This window comes from Corythoichthys intestinalis, chromosome 13 (assembly GCF_030265065.1).
Source record: "Corythoichthys intestinalis isolate RoL2023-P3 chromosome 13, ASM3026506v1, whole genome shotgun sequence".
NCBI classification, from domain to species: domain Eukaryota; kingdom Metazoa; phylum Chordata; class Actinopteri; order Syngnathiformes; family Syngnathidae; genus Corythoichthys; species Corythoichthys intestinalis.
In genome coordinates, this window is record NC_080407.1 from 18,281,063 (window position 1) to 18,305,643 (window position 24,581).

General features: G+C 42.0%; 3 protein-coding genes across 4 annotated transcripts; 2 read left to right on the forward strand and 1 right to left on the reverse strand.

Annotated features, from left to right (window-relative positions):
- Positions 1 to 93: 93 nt before the first annotated feature.
- LOC130927951 (uncharacterized) lies at positions 94 to 1,008 on the reverse strand. The gene is made up of 2 exons (XM_057854100.1): positions 830 to 1,008; positions 94 to 704 (listed from the first exon to the last, which is right to left on the reverse strand). The coding sequence occupies exons 1-2, from the start codon at positions 1,006 to 1,008 to the stop codon at positions 344 to 346; spliced, it is 540 nt and encodes a 179-aa protein (XP_057710083.1). The 3' UTR covers positions 94 to 343.
- A 1,841-nt stretch (positions 1,009 to 2,849) lies between these two features.
- On the forward strand, positions 2,850 to 13,440 carry prdm4 (PR domain containing 4). The gene is made up of 12 exons (XM_057854399.1): positions 2,850 to 2,947; positions 3,282 to 3,342; positions 3,404 to 3,519; positions 3,588 to 3,776; positions 3,840 to 4,487; positions 7,742 to 7,891; positions 7,994 to 8,112; positions 8,183 to 8,268; positions 8,347 to 8,474; positions 8,534 to 8,983; positions 9,050 to 9,218; positions 12,791 to 13,440. Exons 3-12 carry the CDS (start codon positions 3,405 to 3,407, stop codon positions 13,137 to 13,139), a joined length of 2,403 nt encoding a protein of 800 aa, XP_057710382.1. The 5' UTR covers positions 2,850 to 2,947; positions 3,282 to 3,342; position 3,404; the 3' UTR covers positions 13,140 to 13,440.
- A 16-nt stretch (positions 13,441 to 13,456) lies between these two features.
- Positions 13,457 to 24,402, forward strand: tmem209 (transmembrane protein 209). 2 transcript variants are annotated; one of them, XM_057854404.1, is made up of 15 exons: positions 13,457 to 13,589; positions 13,837 to 13,957; positions 14,038 to 14,096; positions 14,159 to 14,290; positions 14,349 to 14,572; positions 14,637 to 14,832; positions 17,560 to 17,735; positions 20,239 to 20,310; positions 20,374 to 20,470; positions 20,532 to 20,657; positions 20,729 to 20,826; positions 20,893 to 21,007; positions 21,073 to 21,170; positions 23,859 to 23,932; positions 24,019 to 24,402. In XM_057854404.1, the coding sequence occupies exons 2-15, from the start codon at positions 13,851 to 13,853 to the stop codon at positions 24,071 to 24,073; spliced, it is 1,629 nt and encodes a 542-aa protein (XP_057710387.1). In that variant the 5' UTR covers positions 13,457 to 13,589; positions 13,837 to 13,850; the 3' UTR covers positions 24,074 to 24,402. The 2 variants fall into 2 exon arrangements, with proteins under 2 accessions (XP_057710387.1, XP_057710385.1); XM_057854402.1 differs by having other exon boundaries at positions 13,471 to 13,589; positions 13,802 to 13,957.
- Positions 24,403 to 24,581: the final 179 nt, after the last annotated feature.

Sequence of the window (24,581 nt, forward strand, 5' to 3'; positions counted from 1 at the left end):
ATGAGCCCCATTTTCAAACCCCACCGGACGCCCCGGACAGGATGTAAAAAGTGGACATGTCCGGGCAAAAAGAGGACGTTTAGTCACCTAGTTTATGCTGCTAGCAAAATTGCGCTTTTGCAATGACAGCTGTTTTTAACTCATTTTTAGGTCCGGAATATAAAATGGTTCCCATAATTTAAAAAAAAAAAATCAGGAGTATATGTCAGTTTTAACGTCATGTGAGGAACTGAATATCGCTGATTTATTTCCAATATGACAAACACAACCAAAATCATTAGAAATAAAGCAAATTATACATGTGAAATATCCATATGTAAGTCTTTACTGGCATTTAGGCAGTTTATTGTGAGGCTTCCACTGACCCGCTAATGTTTAAATCCAAAAGGCTCTGCAGATGTTTGATATACTGGATGGCGGCCCGCAGTGTTTCCACTTTACTAAGCCTCTTGTCGTCAAACTCCATCGGCAGGCGCTCCCGGAGGCGCGCGTAACCCTCGTTGACGCACCTCACCCGGTGCCGCTCCCTCTCGTTCCTCTTGCGGATGAACGCGGGTTCCAGTGAGTATGCACACGGGTAGTACTGCAGTCCTCCTCGCTGCAACTTGCATTGGGCTCGCTCGATGAAAACTGGTTCAAGGTGCAAGGATGGCAGGGTGAAGCAGTGCAGAGGTATGTATGAAATATGCTCCATTAGTAACTTCCTGGAAATAAGTGTCATAAACAATTTCAAATATTTTTACATGTGCAGCACAATTCAATACAAAGTCATCCAATGTGCTTTACATTACATTAAAATCTGCAAGAGATAAAAAAAAAACTAATTTACCCTTTCAGCTCATCCCAAGTTTCATTTATAACGCAATGGTGTCTTCTCGCAGAGGATTTGAGTATGTGTGACAACTTGTTACAGTATTTTGGAGCTTTTTGAAGACGCACTGAGCAGTGGGTGTGATCTGGGAAGAAGATCGGCAACTGAGATAACGCCCCCACCCCATACAAGCACATTCTGGGAATGAATTGTCAAAAAAAAAAATAAGACTGATGTACATGGCATTAAAGTATGTCATCTTTTTAAAAATGTGGGGAAAAAATGTATACAAACAAATGGTATCTCCTGAGATGAGAAATACAATCACACACCTAGGTGAAAGAGCCCCTATTGAAGAGGGTCCTTCAAAAAAGTGGTGGTACTGAGCTGTGTAGCCACACCCTTATTCAAAACCAAAACAAATCTTCAAATTGGGCCAATTTGATCAAGTCTGCCAAATTTCAGGGCTCTATGAGCTTCCAAAGTCGCTGAAGAAATCTCCGGACAACGGGTCATCGTGGCAATAGAGACATGTGGGCATGGGTCTTAAAATGTTGTGTTGAACCTCTTTTGTGTTTTGGGCATGGCTGACATTGATGTTTTTGTATCCCCTGAGATGAGAAATACACTCACACACCCAGGTGAAAAAAACCCTATTGAAGAGGGTTTTACCAAAAAAAGGAGACCCTACTGACCTTTGCAGCTACACCCTTATTTAAAACCAAAATGAATCTTGTAATGGGGCCAAATTGACCACGTGTGCCAAATTTTGTGGCTCTATAAGCTGCCTAAGTCCCTGAAAAAAATCTAGAAACAGGTCGTCATGGCAAGAAACAGAGACATGCGTACATGGGTCTGAAAATTTTGTGTGGAACGTCTTTTGCGTTGTGGGAATGGCTGACAGAGATGTTTTTGTATCTCCTGAGATGAGAAATACTCTCACACACCTTGGTGAAAAAATCCCTATTGAAAAGGGTCCTACAAAAAAGCTCTGCAGCTACACCCTTATTCAAAACCAAAATGAATCTTCTAATTGGGCCAATTCGACCAAGTGTGCCAAATTTCGAATCTCTATAAACTGCCGAAATCCATGAAGAAATCTAGAGACAAAGGTCGCCACAGCAACAGACAGAGACATACGGACATTGGTCTTAAAATTTTGTGTTGAACGTCTTTTGTGTTGTGGGCACGGCTGATGGAGATGTTTTTGTATCCCCTGAGATGAGAAATACACTCACACACCTAGGTGAAAAAACCTCTATTGAAGAGGGTCCTACAAAAAAAGGAACTACTGAGCTGTGCAGCCACGCCCTTATTCAAAACCAAAATGAATCTTCTAATTGAGCCTATTCGACCAAGTGTGCCAAATTTCCTGGCTCTATACGCTGCCAAAGACAGACAGAGAGAGTCATATGGACATGGTTCTTAAAATGTAGTGTTACAAAAGGACTTGTGACCACACTGACCATAGTGACCAACCTGAAAAGAACTGGACATGTATAAATGAAATGAGTAACTTTCTATTGCCAGTAGTTGGCGCTACCTGTTGTATATCTGTCAAGTTATGACTTCAAAATCTGCGGTGAGACAAAATGGCGACGGTCCTTTTCATTATTTTTAATCAGGCACCTGAACACATATCTTCAGGCTCCCCTGATGCAGGTTTAACGTCAATTGATTTTTTTCCCTTGGGGGAGGAGCCTATCTCGTAAAAAAATGGCGTTAGGGTTTAGCGATTGTTTATTATTAGAATTGCCGCCCCTAGCGTTGCAAGGACGCCCTCTGCAGACCGCAGGTTACTGTCTGCACGCAACACCACTAAGGAGAATTTTTTATGAATGTCTATATTTATATATGTTACAATTAATTTTAAGAAATAAGTCTCTGAAGTTTATAAAATAGCAATTCTTTTGAAAATAGGTTGAAAATTGAGCACTCTACACCTATTTAAAAGTGTACACTCCATTGACGATAATGTTATTCGGCGCGAATGTCCTGCCCTTAAAATGGCCGGCGAGTGACGACGTCTGTTCTCGTTGGTTAACAGAGAGCATAAGACAAAACTTCACCACGCATGCGCGGCTGAAGAGTCCGCTGCGATGGCACCCTTCAGGCGGAAGCTATTGTTTACTGCTGGTACGTTTTATATTTACGTTGTCATCTAATTCTGCTTGTTTTGTTTATTTATTTTAGTTATTTGTCCGGAATTAATAACATTTATCTACTCGTTTTTTGAACCGTAACAATTGACACTGACCAGTGACGAATTTCGGGGGAATAAATCGAAAGCTATGCTAATGCTAGTGTTGTAAACAACTAGCTTGTTGTAGTTTACTACGCTTAGTATGAGATGTTTAGATTGAGATTTATCATAAATTATAATAACTGTACTTTCTGTGAATAGAATATTGAAATGACAACTCATGGCGTAAGTAAAATAGTCATGACAATTTGTCGTTTTTCCTTCTAGGTTCGATTATGTTAGCGCACCCTTGTTTGGTTTATTGATTGAAACAAGCTGTTGATATCAGGTAAGTCTTGTCGTTCATGAATTGGTGTTTATTTATTGACTTATAAGTGATACTTTTCAAGGATGAATGACATGAACCTGAGTCCAGTGGGCATGGATCAGCTGAGTGTGCCTTCAGTGAGTGCGAGCCATTTGGGTCTGGCTACATCACCCCCACATAACACCATTCCCACCCCAGGTAGGATAATAGAAGTTTGTCATGTCTGAATGTGGGATTTTATTTGAATGACTGGTCTTTTCTTGTAGGCATGCCAGTGGCCATCCCTAGCCTGGGTCCTTCTTTGGGCTCCCTTCCCTCCGCGCTGTCACTTATGCTGCCAATGGGCCCATTGGGGGATAGAGGAGTCATGTGCGGTCTACCGGATAGGAATTATTCCCTGCCACCCCCTCCGTACCCCCACCTGGAGAGCAGCTACTTCCGACATATATTACCAGGTAAGCTGAGTTGTTATTTGTTGTCCTTAATGGAAGCTTATTTTTATTTTTTTTCCGTTTTAGGTATTTTATCCTATTTGGCAGACCGTCCGCCACCTCAGTATATCCATCCCAGCAGCCTCAACATGGACGGGACCCTCACGGTGCCCAGTAATAACCCTTCGGGTCTGGATCCGTACAGCGGTGCGGGCGGTCCGCTTGAGCAGAGCTTGGTGCCAATGGACTCGAGACAAGTCAGCGGGCAGGGAGACCTCCATGCGACCGCTAGCCATGATTTGGAGTCTGCTGGCTTAACCATGGAGTCCCGCGACAGTAGCCCCATGTCCCCGGACAGGATGGGAGAGGAGCTGGCCTCCATGGACGGAGTCGGGGTGGTCCCGGTGTCCGACGGCGGCGGGGTGGACACCTCGGGGGGGGTCATGCCTCTGCACGGACCCCCCGTGCTTGAACTCGGGGACCAGCTCCACCAGAACGGGGAGCTGAATTCCGCTGTGGTTAGCGTGGTGCTAACAGGCTCCATGAGCCAGGCTCAGCTGGGGCCCGTGTCCCTCCATGCTCACTCCGGGATGGGGTTGGACTCGGTCAACGTCTCCCCAATTACCGCTGAGGTATCGCTAGGCCCGGAAAACAACCTGGTGTTGGTCAACTCCAGCTTGCAACTGGATAATTCAAGCCCCGACAAGGAGAGCATGGTTAACGCTTACACTATTTGTAAGTAAATTTGATTTCAAAAACTAATAATACCGTATTTTTTTCGTGAGTATAAGTTGCACCAGCCCAAAAATGTGCAATGAAGAGGAAATAACCACACACGTTGCATTTTTGAGGGAAATGTTTTTGATAAAATGCAACACCAAGAACAGACATGTCATCTTGAAAGGTAATTTAAAATAAAAATAGAATAGAGAACAACAGGCTAACATTACATGACGTATAAAGAATAAATAGCCAACATACATACAACATACAGTAGCTATTAGAAGTTATTCTACTGAGCCCCTAAAGGGACATTGACATGAATAAAATTAAGCAATCTGGTGCGCACCAGAAACTATTAGCATTATATAGCATGAAAGCTTGCGGCCTTTTGCTATGCCAGTTAGCCAATTGTTGCAGATAGCTTAGTTGCATAGCAAAAGTGTGCTATCTTAAATGCTATAAAATGCTAATGTTTATCGGATAGATTCTGGTGCCAGACAGATAGGTGCACATTAAAAACAATCTGGTACGCGCCAGCTAGTTTTTGGTGCGCGTTAGAAACAATATGGTGCACGCCGGATAGTTTCTGGTGCGCGTTAGAAACAATATGGTGCACGCCCGATAGTTTCTGGTGCGCGTTTGAAACCATCTTGCGCACGCCGGATAGTTTCTGGCGCGCGCCGGATAGTTTGTGGTGCGCATTAGAAACAATTTAGTGCACGCCGGATAGTTTCTGGTGGATGCCGGATAGTTTCTGGTGCGCACCGGATAGTTTCTGGTGCGCACCGGATAGTTTCTGGTGCGCGCCGGGTAGTTTCTGGTGCGCGCCGGGTAGTTTCTGGTGCGCGCCGGATGGTTTCAAACGCGCACCAGATAGTTTGTGGTGCAAGCTGGATAGTTTCTGGTGCGCATTAGAAACAATCTGGTGCGTGCCAGGTAGTTTCTGGTGCGCGCCGGGTAGTTTCTGGTGTGCGCCGGGTAGTTTCTGGTGCGCGCCGGGTAGTTTCTGGTGTGCGCCGGATGGTTTCAAACGCGCACCAGATAGTTTCTGGTGCAAGCTGGATAGTTTCTGGTGCGCATTAGAAACAGTCTGGTGCGTGCCAGGTAGTTTCTGGTGCGCGCCGGGTAGTTTCTGGTGCGCGTTAGAAACAATGTGGTGCGTGCCAGATAGTCTGTGGTGCGCGCCAGATAGTCTGTGGTGCGCGCCGGATCGTCTGTGGTGCGCGCCGGATCGTCTGTGGTGCGCGTTGGAAACAGTCTAGTGCGCGCTGGATAGTTTCTGGTGCTCGTTAGAAACAGTCTAGTGCGCGCAAGATGGTTTCAAACGCGCACCAGAAACTATCTGGCGCGCGCCGGATAGTTTCTGGTGCGCGTTGGAAACAATCTGGTGCGCGTTGGATAGTTTCTGGTGCGCGTTGGAAACAATCTGGTGCGCGCCGGATAGTTTCTGGTGCGCGTTAGAAACAGTCTGGTGCGTGCCAGATAGTATCTGGTGCGCGCCGGATAGTTTCTGGTGCGCGTTAGAAACAGTCTGGTGCGTGCCAGATAGTATCTGGTGCGCGCCAGATAGTTTCTGGTGCGCGCCAGATAGTTTCTGGTGCGCGCCAGATGGTTTCAAACGCGCGCCAGAAACTATTTGGCGCCCGCCGGATAGTTTCTGATGCGTGCCGGATAGTTTCTGGTGCGCGTTAGAAACAATCTGGTGCACGCCGGATAGTTTCTGGTGCGTATTAGAAACAATCTGGTGCACGCCGGATAGTTTATGGTGCGCGTTAAAAACAATTTGGTGCGCGCCGGATAGTTTCTGGTGCACGTTAGAAACAATCTGGTGCGTGCCGAAAAGGTTCTGGTGCGCGTTAAAAACAATCTGGTGCGCGCCGGATAGTTTCTGGTGCGCGTTAGAAACAATCTGGTGTACGCCGGATAGTTTCTGGTGCGCATTAGAAACACTCTGGTGCACGCCAGATAGTTTATGATGCGCGTTAAAAACAATCTGGTGCGCGCCGGATAGTTTCTGGTGCGTGCTGGATAGATTCTGGTGCGCGTTAGAAACAATCCGGTGCGCGCTAGAAACAATCTGGTGCGTGCCGAAAAGGTCCTGGTGCGCGTTAAAAACAATCTGGTGCGTGCCGAAAAGGTTCTTGTGTGCGTTAGAAACAATCTGGTGCGCGACGGATAGTTTCTGGTGCGCGTTAGAAACAATCCGGTGCGCGCTAGAAACTATTTGGTGCGTGCTGAAAAGGTTCTGGTGCGCGTTAGAAACAATCTGGTGCGTGCCGAAAAGGTTCTGGTGTGCGTTAGAAACAATCTGGTGCGCGACGGATACTTTCTGGTGTGCGTTTGAAACAATCTGGTGGGCGATGGATAGTTTCTGGTGCGTGTTAGAAACAATCTGGGGCGCGCCGGATAGTTTCTGGTGCGTGTTAGAAACAATCTGGTGCGCGCCGGATAGTTTCTGGTGCGTGTTAAAAACAATCTGGTGCGCGCCGGATAGTTTCTGGTGCGCGCCGAAAAGGTTCTGGTGCGCGTTAGAAACAATCTTGTGCGTGCCAGATAGTTCCTGGTGCGCGTTAGATACAATCTCGTGCGCGACGGATAGTTTCCTGGGCGTGTTAGAAACAATCTGGGGCGTGCCAGGTAGTTTCTAATGCGCACCAGGAGCTATCCAGCGCACACCAGATTGTTTCTAACGCGCACCAGAAACTACCTGGTAAACATTAGCATTATATAGCATTTAAGGTAGCGGACTTTTGCTATGCAAGTTGGCCAATTGTTGTAAACATTAGCATTATATAGCAGTTAAGCTAGCGGAACCAATTGTTGCATTGTTGCAATTAACTAACTTGCATAGCAAAAGTCCGCTAGCTTAAATACTGTATAATGTTAATGTTTACCAGTTTTTGGTTCACATGAGAATCAATGTGGTGCGCACCAGATTGTTTCTGGTGCCAATGTGAATCAATGTGGTGCGCACCAGAAAAAAGTCTATGTGCAATAATGCTAATGTTTACCAGGTAGTTTCTGGTGCACACGAGAAACAGTTTGCACCAGATAGGCACGAGAAAAAATGTGGTGCGCACCAGAATTCTTATAACAAGTTTACCAAGCCATCAGTGTCACTCCAAATCACTAAATCCAATGAAATCTTCATCTTCATTGTTCATAACCTCACGTATCAGTAGCACCCCTGGCCAAACTATGAAAACGACTGTTAATGATAGGCCGAAAAATACGGTAATACTAATAATTCAATCATGACCGCACAGGGTGCACTCTGTGCGAGCGCTCGTATACCTCGGACTGCCCCGAGCACGGCCCGGTCACGTTCGTCCCGGACGCGCCCATCCAAAGCCGGGCTCGCCTTTCCATCCCGCGGCCGCTTTGCCTTCGCATATCCGTGGCGGACGAGCCGCTGGGTAAGAGAACCGACCGAGGAAATGACCTCTGTGACCTTTAACCTCGTGACGAAATGAAATCTTCCATTTCATATTCCAAACCCCTCCGGCTATTCACATTAGGTGTTTTTGCCCGTGACATCATCCCAGCGCGGACTTGCTTCGGGCCAATGGTCGGCCAGCACTGCAGCAACGTGGATCTTTCTGATTGGCCGGAGAAGGACACGCCCCAAATTTGGAAGGTTATTCCCTTTCCTGCTATACATGAGCATTCAAAATGGTATAAAAGATGACGCATTTATGTCACGACAGATGTACCACAACAACGTGCTGGAGTTTTACATCGTCACGACTGATGAGAACGAATGCAACTGGATGATGTTTGTACGCAAGGCAAGGTATAAATATGTGTTTTGATCGTACTACTTTGTGAACACTAGACATATACAACTTTTTATGTCGTTTTTGACTTGTAGGAGCCACGAAGAGCAGAATTTGGTGGCGTACTCTGCCAATGGGAAGCTTTTCTTCTGCACCACTATGGAGATCCACCCAGATGAGGAGCTGCGCTTTGACTACAGCCGGGACTACTGCAGACTCATGGGTATGATACAGTATATCTAGTCAGTAGTCCTGAATGAGGATGTATATTTATGTATCCAGGTGTTCCTCCGTTACCTGAAGCTCAACTATGCCAATGTGGTAAAGACTGCTCCTCTTTTTCGGACCTCAAGTCGCACATGAGCAACCACGAGCACAGCCCGCCACAGCGTGACCAAGCGCTCCTGCGAGAGCAGCAGCAAGAAGCGCAAACCGATGAGAAGCTCCCCAACGGGACCTCCAGCTCGTCGTCCTCCCCGTGGCCGCAACCCAACGGCGAAAACCTCAACCCCAATCGGAATTCCAGCTCCGGTACGTCCAGAAGCAACTCGAAAGGCAACCCGCGGGAGAAGAAGTTCAAGTGCAGCATGTGCTCGCGGGCGTTTATCACGTCCACCAAACTCAACGTGCATTTCATGGGGCACGTCGGGATGAAACCGCACAAGTGCGAATACTGCAGTAAGGCTTTTAGCGATCCGAGCAATCTCAGGATGCACTTGAAAATTCACACAGGTAACGACAACTTGACTTTGAACTCGAGAAGAAACGTGGAACTCATTTTAGCGGCTGCTTTTTCAGGTCAGAAGAACTACCGGTGCACCGTTTGCGAGAAGTCCTTCACGCAGAAATCCCACGTGGCCTCGCACATGCTAATACATACCGGCGCCGAGAAACTCAAGTGCGATCTGTGCGAGCGGACCTTCATCCGAAAGCACGACCTCAACCAGCACATGTTCTCGCACACGCAGTACGTACCACGAATACAGGGCATAGGCGTGCTAGGCGGTTGCCTAGGCCTGTTTCCAACCTGGATTTTGTTAGCCACCTGCTAGTTTAGCCAATTAAGTTGGCCAATTGCTGTAAATATGAGCATTATATAGCATTTAGGCTAGCAGACTTTTGCTTTGCAAGTTAGCCAATTTTTGTAAACATTAGCATCATATAGCATTTAAGCTAGCGGACTTTTGCTATGCAAGATAGCCAATTTTTGTGAACATTAGCATTATATAGCATTTAAGCAAGCAGACTTTTGCTATGCAAGTTTGCCATTTGTTGTAAACGTTAGCATTATATAGCATTTAGACAAGCGGACTTTTGCTAAGCAAGTTTGCCAATTGTTGTAAACATTAGGATTATATAGCATTTAAGTTAACAGACTTTTGCAATGCAAGTTAGCCAAACTATCTGGTAAACATTAGCATTATTGCACATTGATTTGTTTCTGGTGCCACCACATTGATTCTCGTGCGGAACAGGAACAATCTGGTACACACCAGATTGAACATTAACGTTATATAGCATTTAAGCTCGCTCATGTTTGCAATGCAAGTTAGCCAATAGTTGTAAACATTAGCATTATATAGCATTTAAGCTAGCAGAACCAATTGTTGCAATTGGCTAACTTGCATAGCAAAAGTTCGCTAGTCTAAATGCTATATAATGCAAATGTTTACAACAATTGGTTAACTTGCATAGCAAAAGTCCACAACCTTAAATGCTATATAATGCGAATGTTCAGTCTGGTGCGCACCAGATTGTTCCTGTTGCGCACGAGAATCAATGTGGTGCGCACCAGAAACAAATCAATGTGCAATAATGTTAATGTTTACAGTAAACATTTGCATTGTGTGGCATTTAGACTAGCGGATTTTTGCTATGCAATTTAGCCAATTGTTACATTGTTGCAATTGGCTAACTTGCAGAGCAAAAGTCCGCTAGCCTAAATGCTATATAATGCTAATGTTTACAACAATTGGCTAAATTAGCAGGTGGCTAACACAATCCAGGTTGGAAGCAGCATTTTTTTTTTAATAAGTAGTCTATTAAAATGTACTTGATGTTAGAAAAAGTTCAGTAGGCGCACACCACATACAATCTGGTGTGCACCACATTGGTTTGAATGTGCACCAGAAACTATCTGGTAAAGATTAACATGATGGAGCATTTAAGCAAGTAGAAGTTAGCCAAGTTAGCCAATTGCAACAATTGGTTCTGCTAGCTTAAATGCTACATATTGCGAATGTTTATAACGATTGGCTAACTTGCATAGCAAAAGTCAGCTTGCTTAAATGGTATATAATGCTAATGTTTAATATATAGCTTCTGGTGCGTACTAGAAACAATGTGGTGAGCACCAGATTGTTTGCGGTGCACGCCTCCTGAACTTTTTCTCACATACAAGTACATTTTAAAAGCCTAGATATAAAAAAAATGTTTGCTTTTTCCAACCTGGATTGTGTTAGCCACCTGCTAGTTTAGCCAATTAAGTTGGCCAATTGTTGTAAACGTTAGCATTATATAGCATTTAGTCCAGAGGACTTTGGCTGCGCAAGTTAGCCATTTGTTGTAAACATTAGCATGATATAGCATTTAAGCTAGCGGACTTTTGCTATGCAAGTTAGCCAATTGTTGTGAACATTAGCATAATATAGCATTTAAGCTAGCTGACTTTTGCTATGCAACTTAGAAAGTTGTTGCAATTGGCTAATTTGCATGGGAAACGTACGCTAGCTTAAATGCTATATAATGCTAATGTTTGCTTGATAGTTTCTGGGTGCGCACCACATTGTTTTTTCGTGTGCACCAGAAATTATCTGGTAAATATTAACATTGTATAGCATTCAAGCTAGCGGACTTTTGCTATGCAATTTAGCCAGTTGCAACACTTGGTTCCGCTAGCTTAAATGCTATATAATGCTCATGTTTACATAAATTTGGATAAATTGCTTAGTAGAAGTTAGCTACCTTAGTGCTATATAATGCTAATATGAATAACAATTTGCTAACTTGCATAGCAAACGTCCGCTAGCCAAAATGCTATATAATGCTAATGTTTACTAGATAATTTCTGGAGCGCACTAGAAACAATGTGGTGCGCACCATATTGTATGTGGTGCGCGCCTCCTGAATTTTTTCTAACATGTCAAGTACATTTTGATAGCATGTATATAAAAAATGTTTTTTTCAACAATTGGCTAACTTGCAAAGCAAAAGTCCGCTACCTCAAATGCTATATAATGCTAATGTTTACAAGATTCTGGTGCACACTCAAACCAATGTGGTGCGCACCAGATTGTATGTGGTGTGCGCCTACTGAACTTTTTCTAACATCAAGTATATTTTAATAGCCTACATATAAAAAAAATGCTGTTTCCGACCTGGATTGTGTTAGCCACCTTCTAATTTATCCAATTGTTGTAAACATTACCATTATGTAGCATTTAGGCTAGCAGACTTTTGCTATGCAAATAAGCCATTATATAGCATTTAAGCTAGCAGACTTTTGCTATGCAAGTTAGCCAATTGCAACAATGTACAGGGCCCCCCAAGGATTGATAAATCTAAATTCAAGACTTTTAAGACCTTTTTTAATGCCATTTCAACTGAAAATTAATACTTTTCTCGCACCCATTATTTAGATCATATTGAATCATATTAAATAAATAAAGGAAATGAAAATTAAGACCACGGTGACAAAAATTCCAGACTTACAACAGCTAATTTAATACTTTTAATACCTTTAATAATGGAAAACTAAATTCAATGCTTTTTTAGTACTTTTAATAACCCGCGGGTTCCCTGATGTAACAATTGGCTAACTTGCAGAGCAAAAGTTAGCTTAAATGCTATACAATGCATTGTTTACTTGATAGTTTGTTTGTGGTGCGCGCCTCCTGAACTTTTTCTCACCTAAATAGCCTACATATAAAAAAAACTGTTAGCTGTTTCCAACCTGGATTGTGTTAGCCACCTGCTAGTTTGTGGCACTCAGGAGGCAGGAAGGAATAGTTCACGCTGATCGATTGCAACATACTTTTATGAAAAATGACAAATATTGGCAGGTGAATAATTCAAAGGTCATTCAAACTCGCATGACAACAAACTTAGTAGCATAACTAGCAATTAATGAACCAATTGTCTGCAAAGCTTCTTTGCTTCAAGAAGCTTCATTTGGCCATCACTGCTCCCTTGGGGGAGACAGTCAACTTCTGCTGCCACATGCTGTCAACACTGTTGTTGTCCAACATGCCTCCTAGCATTCGTTGCAGCGCTACAGATGAAAAGAACAATAAAAATACATGTTCTGTCCTAATTATTTCTTCAGTTACTGTTCTAGTTGTTTGATTAATTTCTAGTTATGGTATTTGGTAACACTTTATTTGACAGTGGCACCATAAGACTGTTATAAGACCATCATAATTTTGACAGGACACTGCCATGAGCATTAATGAATGCTTATGCTTTTGAAAGGATATAAAAGATCCGAGCTGGACATTAAAGGAGTGAGTGACTACCTCTAACTTTTCATGTACGTTTCAGTGAGCGGCGAATTCAGTGCCCCAAGTGCAACAAGCACTTTTTGAAGACCAACCACCTGAAGAAGCACATGAACTCTCACGAGGGCCGCCGGGACTTTGTGTGCGAAAAGTGTCACAAGGCCTTCCTCACCAAGTACCACCTCACGCGTCACCTCAAGATATGCAAGGGCCCCAAAGCCGAGCGCTCGTCCCGGAAGGAGCGACGCGTGGATGAGGAGGAGGACGACGACGAAGAGGAAGACGAAGCTGAGGACAACGCGGGGAGAGGAAGAAAGACACTCATAGACTCAGGCAGGAGTGAAGACGTTGGAGAATATAACTCTGAAAAATCCCTCTCGCCCCCTCATTGACTACAAAGCTTCTTAATTTATTCACTGCAAGACATAACACTAATGTTTACCTCTGTTTGCAAACTTTTCATAGCCAAATGTTATTTTACTGAACTCACAAACATATCAGCGCTGCTAAAAGACGTTAAATATTGACTTTTTTGACTCATAAAAGCTATAATAATTCCTCTGCGTTTGATTCATTTCGTTCTGAAATTGTTTATTTTTAATACATAGACTTTGAGTTATATTTTTAAATTGAATGAGTTTGCAAGGGCAACAGAACAATTAAAAAAACAGTATTAATTCGTATTTTATTGGCGTACTTTAACAAAAACCGCCATTGTAATTTTCCTACAATGAAACAACAATCGAAGAAGAGTAACATCCGGTTTATCCCGGAAGTAAATCTTATCGGCGCAATACAAAACTATATTAAGCGTGCTATGATTAGTTGAAAGTGTTTTAAAGGTATTTTTGCTTTTATCTACCTCAATTAACAGTACATATAGGTCGCTGAAATGATTTATAACGTTAATGTGTGAATATTTTGTCCGTGTCACGGGGCTAACTTTAGCCAAATTAGCACTGTAGCGACGAAGCTAACACGAGAACACGAGTCCTGTTATTGCATTTCTTTTTCATTCTATTGACCTTTAATTTTCCCCCTTCGTCTTTTAAAGCCTTAATTCAATAAACATGTTTACCCCACCGAAAGAGGGTTTGCCCAACATGATTGAAACCGCGCTCAGGATGAGGAGGGAAGAACAAGCTCGTCAAGTGGTCCTCGCCTGGGCTGTTCTAAACGTGACCCTGGCTGGCATGATTTACACAGAAATGTAAGTTTTTAGATAATTTATAATGTCTATTATTGTTCATTTAATTCCAAAAAGAAATCTAATACGAACTTTCGATTTAGGTCTGGAAAATTGTTAAGACGATACTACAACATCACCTACTGGCCTATTTGGTACATTGGTGAGTTCTTTTTAATCTGAGCTACAACATTCCCACACTAAAATCATCATCTCTCTTTGCAGAACTGGCACTAGCCTCCCTTTTTAGCCTTAACGCTCTTTTCGATTTCTGGAAATACTTCAAGTACACCATGGCGCCGTCCACCATCGCCGTAACTCCGCAGCAGCATCGACTCCTCGGCTTTAAAAATACAAGTGAGTCGTCGATAAATTTCCTGATCGCTTCTAAAACTGACCTCTGACTATACCTCAGGGATTCAGCCGTGTCCTCCGCGGATGCCGGAAAAAAGAGAAAGCCCCGTTCCGGCGGAGTCGTCGCCCATGCAGGGCCAGACAGTTTTGAGTTTCAGCCCTTCTCGTTCCCTGAACGCCAGCTCAAAGTTCTCCCCGAGCTGCGTGACGGGCTACAGCCCGTCTCTGAGTAATACCACCACTCCGAGTAGTGCACCTTACTCTCCCTCGCTTGCGTTTGACAAGGTACGTCATGACTATGATCCAAAATTGACTACACATATTTAGTTTTCTCTATTTTTTCCCCCAGATGTTGAGCTACAATCATTCCCCAGGCTCCTCGCCATACCTAAGCAGCACCGAAAACTCCATGTTGAGGTCTCGTTACCGCACGTCGCCCTCTTTGTTTAACTCCCCCGGAAGCGAGGAGGATTACATCGAGGATTTGAAAAGCCTGGAGCGATTCCTGCACACGGAGGAAGAGAAGAGTCACCGAAATCATCTCGGTACAATGATTTAACACTAATTTCACCTTTTAATGTGGGAGAGTCAAGTCAATGAATTTAGCACACCACTGTGAAGTTGGCCCCTATCAGACGCAAATTTAGATCAAAATTACGTTAATCGTTAGTGCCGTTATCGTTTCGGAGATATTTACACTTCTTTTATAGGTCAATCTTAGGTCATTGACACAGTTTTTGGGAGACAGAGAGAACCAAAAGTGGTATTTGCCATGTGGCGAAATGGATTTTGACATGTGGCTTTTTTTTTTTTTGCCAAGTAGCAAAATGGATTTTGCCATGAGGCATTTTTTTTGCCATGTGGCAAAATGGATTTTGACATGTGGCATTTTTTCTTTGCCGTGTGGCTTTTTTTGCCATGTGGCAAAATGGATTTTGGCATGTGGCATTGTTTTTTCATGTGGCAAAATGGATTTTGCCATGTCGCATTTTTTCTTTGCCATTTGGCTTTTTTTTTTTTTGCCACATGGAATAATCAATTTTGCCACATGGCAGCAAAATGACATAAAGCAAAATCCAATTTGCCACGTGGCAAAAATTTGCCACGTGGCAAAAATTTGCCACGTGGCAAAATCCATTTTGCGACATGGCAAAAAATTGCCACATGGCAAAATCCATTTTGGAATACGGCAAAAAAATGCCACATGGTTTTAGCCATGTAGTATTTTCTTGCCATGTGGCAAAATAGATTTTGCCATGTGGCAAAATTTTGCCATTTGCCAAATGGATTTTGCCCTGTGGCATTTTTTGCCATGTGGCAAAATTTTGCCATTTGCCACATGGCAAAGAAAAAATGCCACATGGTTAAATCAATTTTGCCACATCGCACAAAAATACCACATGGCAAAATCCATTTTGCGCAGAAAAAAATTCCACATGGCAAAATCCATTTTGCCACATGGCAAAAAAATGCCACATGGCAAATACCACTTTTGGTTCTGGGCCTGACATAATTTTGCCTTGACAATTAACATAATTTTGGTATAAATTTGCGTCTTGGGGGGGGGGCAACTTATCTCGATATCAATGAATTCGTGTTGTTTTTGGCAGCCCTTTTAATATTCATCTGTCTTTTGGACAAAAGTACTTGCTCGTCTTAGTCATATTTTAGTCATTTCAAAATGTGTACAAGTCTAGTTTTTGTTGACGAAATTTCGTCTCATTTTGTCTGATTTTAGGCGATGTTTACTCAATTTTGTCTGTAAAATTTGAACGTTTCACTCCAAAAATAAATAAAAACAGGTTTCCAACTATTTCGAATGTACATTGACAAACAAGCACATATTGTAGCATCTTCAAATCTATCACGTGATAATTAGGGCTGCAGCTATCGATTATTTTAGTAGTCGATTAATCTATCGACAAGTTAGTTTGAATAATCGGAGAATAAATTGTGGAATAAATTTTAGGAGAAAACAAAGGCTTGCTCAGATAGCACTTTCAAAAAATGCTAATACAAAATAAGAATTCCCGAAAGTTTCTTCAAACTATGCAGATTTGCAGTTTTATTTAAAAATAAAAATTCTTGCGCTTTGCCTCAAACGGTGTTAAAAAATAAATAAATTAATAAATAAATGAGGATCTAAGTACAACAAAAGAACTGGCTAAGCACAGCAAAAGTCCGCTAGCTTAAATGCTATAAAATGCTAATGTTTTTTTACAATGCTCTTCATAAATCATTTACATATTCTGGACTTTGACGTCACAAGTCTATGAGGACGGTTGCCGTTAGCAATAACGTAATACTAACGCGAACGTGAATGCTATGCTAATGCTACAAGTTACATTGTCTGACGATCACTCGGCACAGACCTTTAAAGGCTAAAGCAACATTGCATATTCTCTCTTGCCAAGATTGTGTGTCAAAACAAGCAATGGGGAGACTGGAGAGGACACTAGCGGGTGAGTTGGGGGGGGGGGCAAAACGTCACATGAGTGACACAACCAGACAACTGCTACAATGCAGGCTAACTACACATAAAAAAAACTATCACACGTGACGAAAACCATGGCACATTTTCGTCTCATCAGACGAAAACTGGCATTCGCGTTGGAATGTTTTAGTCTCCCGAGACGTGTTTTTAGCTCGTTATCGTCTGGTCGTCATGAAAAAAATCCTTCGTCCACGAAATATTTTTATTAGTGCTGCAAAGATTAATTGATTAAATCAAGTAATTTGATGAGAAAAAAATCAAATTTTATTTTGTTGCTTCGAGTATTCGTTTAAAATGGCGTCGTAATGGTTTGTTTTGAAAGTGTTTGCATTTAGTTTTATTGATTTGGGTGGATACACTGCCCTCTAGTCTGCCTCATTTCACATGGTTGAATCCAGCTGCTTCCTGTTAAGACCAACAGAAGCTGTTTTGTTTTTGTTTTTTAATGTATTTGTTTTTTTGTGGGAGTATGTGTTTGAAACATTTGTTAAGCGCATTGTTAAAAAAAAAAAAAAAAGTTAGCATTTTATAGGATTTAAGCTAGCAGATTTTTGCTATGTAAGTTAACCAATGGTATTTTGTTGTACTTAGATCCTCAATTTTTAATTTTTTTATAACATTTGAGGCTCAGCTCAGGTATTTTGATTTAAAAAAAAAAAAAAAAAATTATGTTCCTTATCCTATTACTCTATTTTTCAAACTAACTAGTTCATCGATTAATCGACTACTAAAATAATCAATCGCTGCAGCCCTAATTTATATCCTTTCTTCATGGCAGGGAGTCCCGAATGCATCTCCCCAAATCACAGCCCGACATTTTGGAACTACAACCGCTCGGTGGGCGACTACGCTCAGAGTCTGAGGAAGTTCCTTTACCAGCCTGCCTGTCGCTCTCAGGCGCCGTCAGCCCACAAAGACGAAGCAGACCCGGGCTCCAAACAGGCCGCGGAGGAAGTCAGTCATTTTGATGTTTTTGGCTCGTATTGCTGCAACGGTTAATCGATTAATTCGATAGAAAAAAAGATTAAAATTAAATTTTGCTGCTTAGAGTATTCGATGAATTAAAGTGGTTTGTTTTGAAAGTTTGCATTTAGTTTTAATGATTTGGGTGGATACACTGCCCTATACTTGCAACAGTGAATATGACATAACTCATTTGATATGGTAAATGGTAAGTGGTGTTATATAGCGCTTTTCCAGGCTGAATCCGGCTGCTCCCTGTTAAGACCAACATGAGTGAAGTTTTTGTTTAAGCTCATAATTTATTAATGCATTCGTAATTTAGTTTTTAGGTATATTTAACCGTTTTTTTTGTGGAAATATGTTTGAGCTATTTGTTAAGAGCATTGTAAAAAATTGTGGCTTTTTTCTGGTATGTAGCAAAATTGATTTTGGCATGTGGCATTTTTATTTGGTATGTCGCAAAATTGCTTTTGCGCATGTGGCATTTTTTGGTATGTGGCAAAATTGCTTTTGCTCATGTGGCATTTTTTGGTATGTGGCAAAATTGATTTTGCCATGTGGCATTTTTTCTGTACGTGGCGAAATGGACTTTGCCATGTGGCATTTTTTTTCTTTTGCCATGTGGCTTTTTTTTTTTTTTTTCGGAATGTGGCAAAATGGATATTGGCATGCGGCATTTTTTTGCCCTGTGGCATTTTCTTTTGGTATACAGCAAAATTAATTTTTACATATGGCATTTTTCGGTATGTGGCAAAATTGATTTTTACATGTGGCATTTTTCGGTACGTGGCAAAATGGATTTTGCCATGTGGCATTTTTCGGGTATGTGCTAAATTCATTTTGCCATGTGGCATTTTTTCTGTATGTGGCAAAATTGATTTTGCCATTTGGCATTTTTTTCTGTATGTGGCAAAATTGATTTTGCCATTTGGCATTTTTTTCTGTATGTGGCAAAATGGATTTTGGCACTTGGCATTTTTTTGCCATGTGGCAAAATGGATTTTGGCACATGCCATTTTTTTAGCCATGTGTCAAAATGGATTTTGGAACGTGGCATTTTTTTGGTATGTGGCAAAAATGGTTTTTGGCATGCGGCATTTTTTTTTTTTTTTTTTTTTTTTGCCATGCGGAATTTTTTTTGGTATGTGGCAAAATTGATTTTGACAGGTGGCTTTTTTTTTTTTTTTTTTTTTTTGGTATGTGGCAAAATTTTGCACTTTTTGTGTAAATATGAGTTCGAACCATTTGCTAAGAGCATTGTTTAAAAAAAATAGCATTTACCTTAATTTCTGGACTATTGGGCGCCCCTGATTACAAGCGTCCCCCAGTACATTTTTAAAGGAAAAACCATTTTGTACATACATAAGCCTCTCCTGCTAATAAGCCGTGTGTGCCCACTTAGTAACAAGAGACATTGACAAAGAAATACAGTTTTCAAACTTTCGAACACCTAAACTTTTCGTTCCAAACAGCGCCGGCAAACACGGCAGTTATATAGCAGCGGCACGGAAGTTACATAGCATCAGCATGGCGGTGCAGCACTAATTGTGCTGGTTAATAAAAACATAAAAGTCTTTGTTAGCAATCTTCATCTTCCTCCTGTGCATTCAAACCATGGAAGTCTTCACCGTCAGTGTCTGATACGAAGAACGCTCAGATGCACTTCGCCACGCACCTACTCATCAGTCTCTCCTTCACCGTCGCCTTCAATGTCTCCCATAATGAGGCATATTCACTCCCAGCCTGTGCCGTCCTCCTCGCCTCGTCACGCAGCAGACTGGCGTCTCTAAACCCTTTGGTGATGGCGGACTCTTTCACAGCGCTTCAGGCTGCCAGGCTCCCCTGGCAAACCAAACCTGTGCAAAAGCTGCTCTTCGCATGTGGCGAGTCTTGGCAAACGGTCTCTCGCCGCTCTTCATCAAAGCTTCCCATACAACTCGGATGGCCAGTTTAATTCCTTCTAGCATTTTCCATGATGCAGGTCTGCCAATTCTACTCATGCACAAAGACGAGGGTCCGCCACCTCTATTCATGCACAACGCACAAAGTTAAACTACCGGTAGTAGTGCAAACTAGCGTCTTCCTCGACACATATATGCCACGTGTCTCCCTCCCCCATTCCATGTTCGAGCGCCCCTGGCGGCCGTCAGAAAAATACACAAATTGTCCGCATCATTGCACACGCCGCAGGACCCAAAATGAGGGAAAAAAGTAGCGGCTTGTAGTCCGGAAATTACGGTAAGCTAGCTGACTTTTGCTGTGTAAGTTAGCCAATTGTTCTTTAGTTGTACTTAGATGCTCATTTCTTTATTTATTTATACCGCTTGAGGCTCACTCAGGTGTTTTAATTTTTTATGTTCCTTCTCCGTGTACTCAATTGTTCGAGATAACCAGTTCATCGATTAATCGACTACTAAAATAATCGATAGCTGCAGCCCGAGCTTGTACGTTCCGTTCACCGGTCGAAATAAGCGTGTACATTTAATTCATACAGGTATGGGGTAGGATCACAACTAGTCGACCTGTTGCGGACCGCATCGACGGTTGGACGGCGAAGCTTCGTAATGTAAGGAATGACATCAATATGAACTCTGTTGAATGGCTGTTTTAACATACTGTGGTTTCACAGTGGATCAGTGACACCATTATGGTCCCCCTGGTCAAGGAAATGGACTCGGTCAACACCCAGCTCAGAAGAATGGGCTGCCCTGAGCTCCAAATAGGAGGTAAACGTGCGTGAAAAATCCTAAAAAACGACTTCCGGTTAACTCATTTACCTTCCACTAGAGGCCAGCATTAGCAGCCTCAAGCAAGCCGCCGTGATGAAAGCATCATCCATCCCAACTATGAACGCCATGGTCCAGTACTTGGATATCACTCCTAATCAGGAATATCTGGTGGATCGCATAAAAGGTTCATTTATCGAATTCTTCGACCAATAGCCGAAGCACTACTCATCATTCCCGCTGTTTTGAAACTGGCAGAACTAGCACACAGCGGCTGCATGAGCTCGTTTCGCTGGAACCGCGGTGGCGATCTAAAGACCCGAAAGTGGGACACGGATCTTCCCACAGATTGTGCCGTGAGTACCAAATCGCAACAATCCTCTTTGAAACAGTTCTCCTAACTATGCGTGTCTTCACTCCAGGTCCTCATGCACATTTTCTGCACATACTTGGACTCCAGACTGCCACCGCACCCAAAGTATCCTGACGGGAAGACGTTTACCTCGCAACACTTTAGCCACATCCCTGATAAACCTGGTCAGTCATGTCAGGTCGAATTTCTGAACGGCTCGAAGCTGATCCGGTATTCGATTTGAATCTAGATGTCAGCAAGGAGAACCTCTTCTGCATCCACCAGAGTAGCACCACGCCACCTCACTACCAACTCATATATCAAGGGCACATCTTCAGTCTACCCAAGGTAGAGCATTGCTAATTCAATTTTCAGTGTTTCCGCAGGTACTTTAAAAGTCTTAAAATGTCGAAAATTTAAAATCCAGATCATCAAGGTCTTAAAGGGAACCATGGATAGAAATGGATAGAACCCATGGATAGAACCATTTGTTCAGCCCTTTCAATTTGAATCCGAGCAGGGAAACACCGTCCATATTTCGCAAAACTAGCAGCAAAAGCAGAATGAACAGGAAAGATGGGATGAGATGAGACGACAGTAGGACAAAACCGGTGAGAGACAGCGAGAACGAAAAATGGTATTTGGAATGTGGCAAAATGGCTTTTCGCATATGGCATTTTTTTGGTATGTGCCAAAATGAATTTTGGCAAGTTGAAATGTTTTTGGGGCATGTGGCATTTTTTTGGGTATGTGGCAAAAATGATTTTCCCATGTGGCATTTTTTTGGTACCTGGCAAAATGTATTTTGCCATGTGGTATATAATTTTTTATATGGCAAAATATATTTTGCCATGTGGTATATAATTTTTTATATGGCAAAATGGATTTTGCCATGTGGTATATAATTTTTTATATGGCAAAATGGATTTTGCCATGTGGCAAAATTGATTTTGCCATCTGGCATTTTTGTTGTACGTGGCAAAATAGCTTTTGGCATGGGGCATTTTTTTGGTATGTGCCAAAACGGATTTTGGCAAGTAGAAATTTATTTGGGGCATGTGGCATTTTATTGGGTAGGTGGAAAATTTAGACTCGCATTGCCGTCAATGGCACGGCCTTACTTGGGTGCCAATTCATTGTCAATGCGTTAAGAAAATAGTAAAAAATCACAGCCACATGTTTTTCTGCCATTTGAAATGAATGGAAAATTTAGACGTGCATATCTGTCAATGGCATGGACGTGCATGGCCTGCAAAAAAAAAGCCACATACCAAAATCAGTTTTTCTACATACCCCGAAAACAATGCCACATGCCAAAATCAATTTTGGCACATGCTCCAAAAAAATTCCACATGGCAATGCCACATGGCAAAAAATGCCACATTCCAAAAATTCATTTTGCCACATACTCAAAAAAATGCCACATGCCAAAATCCATTTGCCACATACCAAACAAAAAAAAATGCCACAGGCCAAAAATCAATTTTTCCACATACCCTCAAAAAATGCCACATGGAAAAATCATTTTTGCCACACGGCAAAAAAATGGCACATGCCAAAAATCCATTTTTCCACATACCAAAATGAATTTTTCCGCAAAATGGATTTTGGTATGTAGCAAAATAAATTTTCCCCCAAAATGGATTTTGGTATGTTGCAAAATGGATTTTGGCAAGTTGAAATTTTTTTGGGGCATGTGGCATTTTTTGGGTATATGGCAAAATTGATTTTGCCATCTGGCATTTTTTGGTACTTGGCAAAATGGATTTTGGCATGGGGCATTTTTTTGGTATGTGGCAAAGTGGATTTTAGTATGTTGCATTTTTTGGTAGGTGGAAAATTTAGACTTGCATAGCCGTCAATGGCATGGCCTTACTTGGGTGCCAATTGATTGTCAATGCGTTGTAATGTAAAGAAAATCGTCAAAAATCACAGCCACGTTTTTCCGTCATTTGAAATGAATGGAAAATTTGGACGTGCTTAACTGTCAATGGCATGGACATGCATGGCCTGCAAAAATGCCACATGCCAAAAAAAAAAGCTACATACCATAATCCGTTTTGCTACATACCCCGAAAACAATGCCACATGGCAATGCCACATACCAAATAAAGAAAAAATGCCACATTCCAAAAATCCATTTTGCCACATACCCAAAAAAATGCCACATGCCAAAATCCATTTGCCACATACCAAATAAAAAAATGCCACATGGCAAAAATTGCCACAGGCCAAAAATCAATTTTGCCACATAAGCATTTTTTGGGGGTATGTAGCAAACAGGATTTTGGTATGTGGCTTTTTTTCGGGGGGGGGGGGGGGGGGGGGGCATGTGGCATTTTTGCAGGCCATGCATGTCCGTGCCATCGATGGCCATGCACGTCCAAATTTTCCAGAAAAACGTGTGGCTATGATTTTTGATTTTACACTTTACATTACAAGGCATTGACAGTCAATTGGCACCCAAGTAAGGCCATGCCATTGACGTCTATTCAAGTCTAAATTTTCCACATACCAAAAAATTGCCACATACTAAAATCCACTTTGCCACATACCAAAAATATACCCCAGGCCAAAATCAATTTTGCCACGTATCAAAAAAATGCCACATGTCAAAATCTATTTTGCCACATACCAAATACTACTTTTCGTTCTTAGCCCTGTTGGGTAGTGTTAATGTGGCAAGTTCGTCCAATGACAGTGACAGCTGTCACGAACTCCAGTGTTTCCTTGCAGATCTTAAAGGTAAACTATTGTGTTAAAGGCTTAAGTATAGTGTTAGTTCACTGGCTGCCATTGACGGCGCTAGACGTCCAATACATTTTGACTGGTTTGGACGTCTAGCGTCGTCAATGGTACTGAAGCTAGTGCATTCACAGCCAGTCTTTTGTGGGCATTTACAGGTCATTCCTGTTCATTTTCAGGCATTTACAGTTTAGTTCCTGTTGATTTTGAGTCATTTCCTCTTCATTTGGGGACATTTTGAGTCACTTCCCATTGGACGTCTACTGGCAACTCAAATATGCTTTGTTACAGGGTAGGAACAACTTATTCCACACGATCCTCATGTTTCTCTACGTCATTAAAATCAAGGAATCAGGAATGCTGGGGTGAGAATGCTGTATATATATTTTTACTTTCACAAAATAAGTTCTAAATCTTGAATTTTTAACACATTTTTTGTCTTCTCATGCAGACGAGTAAACCTCGGACTCTCCGGTGTCAACATCTTGTGGATTTTTGACGACTAGAGTTCTCCTGTGATGACTTTGAATTCATGAAGACATAAAGCGAACAATGTTATCACTTTATGTTCTCATTTAGAGAAATTCGACCTCAAGTTGGTTTCTGGGAATGTTCAAGGGCTCAATCTGCAATTCTCAGATTGTACACCTTTGCATTTCTTCATCTTCAACAGCGTTTTTTTTTTTTTTTCCCTAAATTAAGCACGCACAGATAAGACATGAAAGTCTGAATATTAGTGAATGTAATAGCGCTTTAAAAATGAATGCATTACAGTTATGTGGCTGTTTTATAAGACGTTTTCCATGTATTAAACGTTTTGTTTTTTACCACTTGATGTCGCTGTTGTACACATGCTGCTTTTGACCTTGTTCCCTTTGATGCAATGCAGATGCACAGCGTGAGCTTGAACGCATTCGTGGTGGTGCTTTCAAATATGAACAAAACGAAGAAAAATGTTAAAATGTAAAAGGTATTTTTTTAACATGCTGATGTTAACGATTAATAATATTTTCC

Coding starts and splice junctions, on each gene's coding strand:
- LOC130927951 (XM_057854100.1), bottom strand. CDS start 1,008: ATGTGCTTGTATGGGGTGGGGGCGTTATCTCAGTTGCCGATCTTCTTC. Junction 705..829: donor ACTTGGGATGAGCTGAAAGG/GTAAATTAGTTT, acceptor ACTTATTTCCAG/GAAGTTACTAATGGAGCATA.
- prdm4 (XM_057854399.1), top strand. CDS start 3,405: ATGAATGACATGAACCTGAGTCCAGTGGGCATGGATCAGCTGAGTGTG. Junction 3,777..3,839: donor CTTCCGACATATATTACCAG/GTAAGCTGAGTT, acceptor TTTCCGTTTTAG/GTATTTTATCCTATTTGGCA. Junction 7,892..7,993: donor CGTGGCGGACGAGCCGCTGG/GTAAGAGAACCG, acceptor TATTCACATTAG/GTGTTTTTGCCCGTGACATC.
- tmem209 (XM_057854402.1), top strand. CDS start 13,818: ATGTTTACCCCACCGAAAGAGGGTTTGCCCAACATGATTGAAACCGCG. Junction 20,311..20,373: donor GGACGGCGAAGCTTCGTAAT/GTAAGGAATGAC, acceptor GTGGTTTCACAG/TGGATCAGTGACACCATTAT. Junction 21,171..23,858: donor ACATCTTCAGTCTACCCAAG/GTAGAGCATTGC, acceptor GCTTTGTTACAG/GGTAGGAACAACTTATTCCA.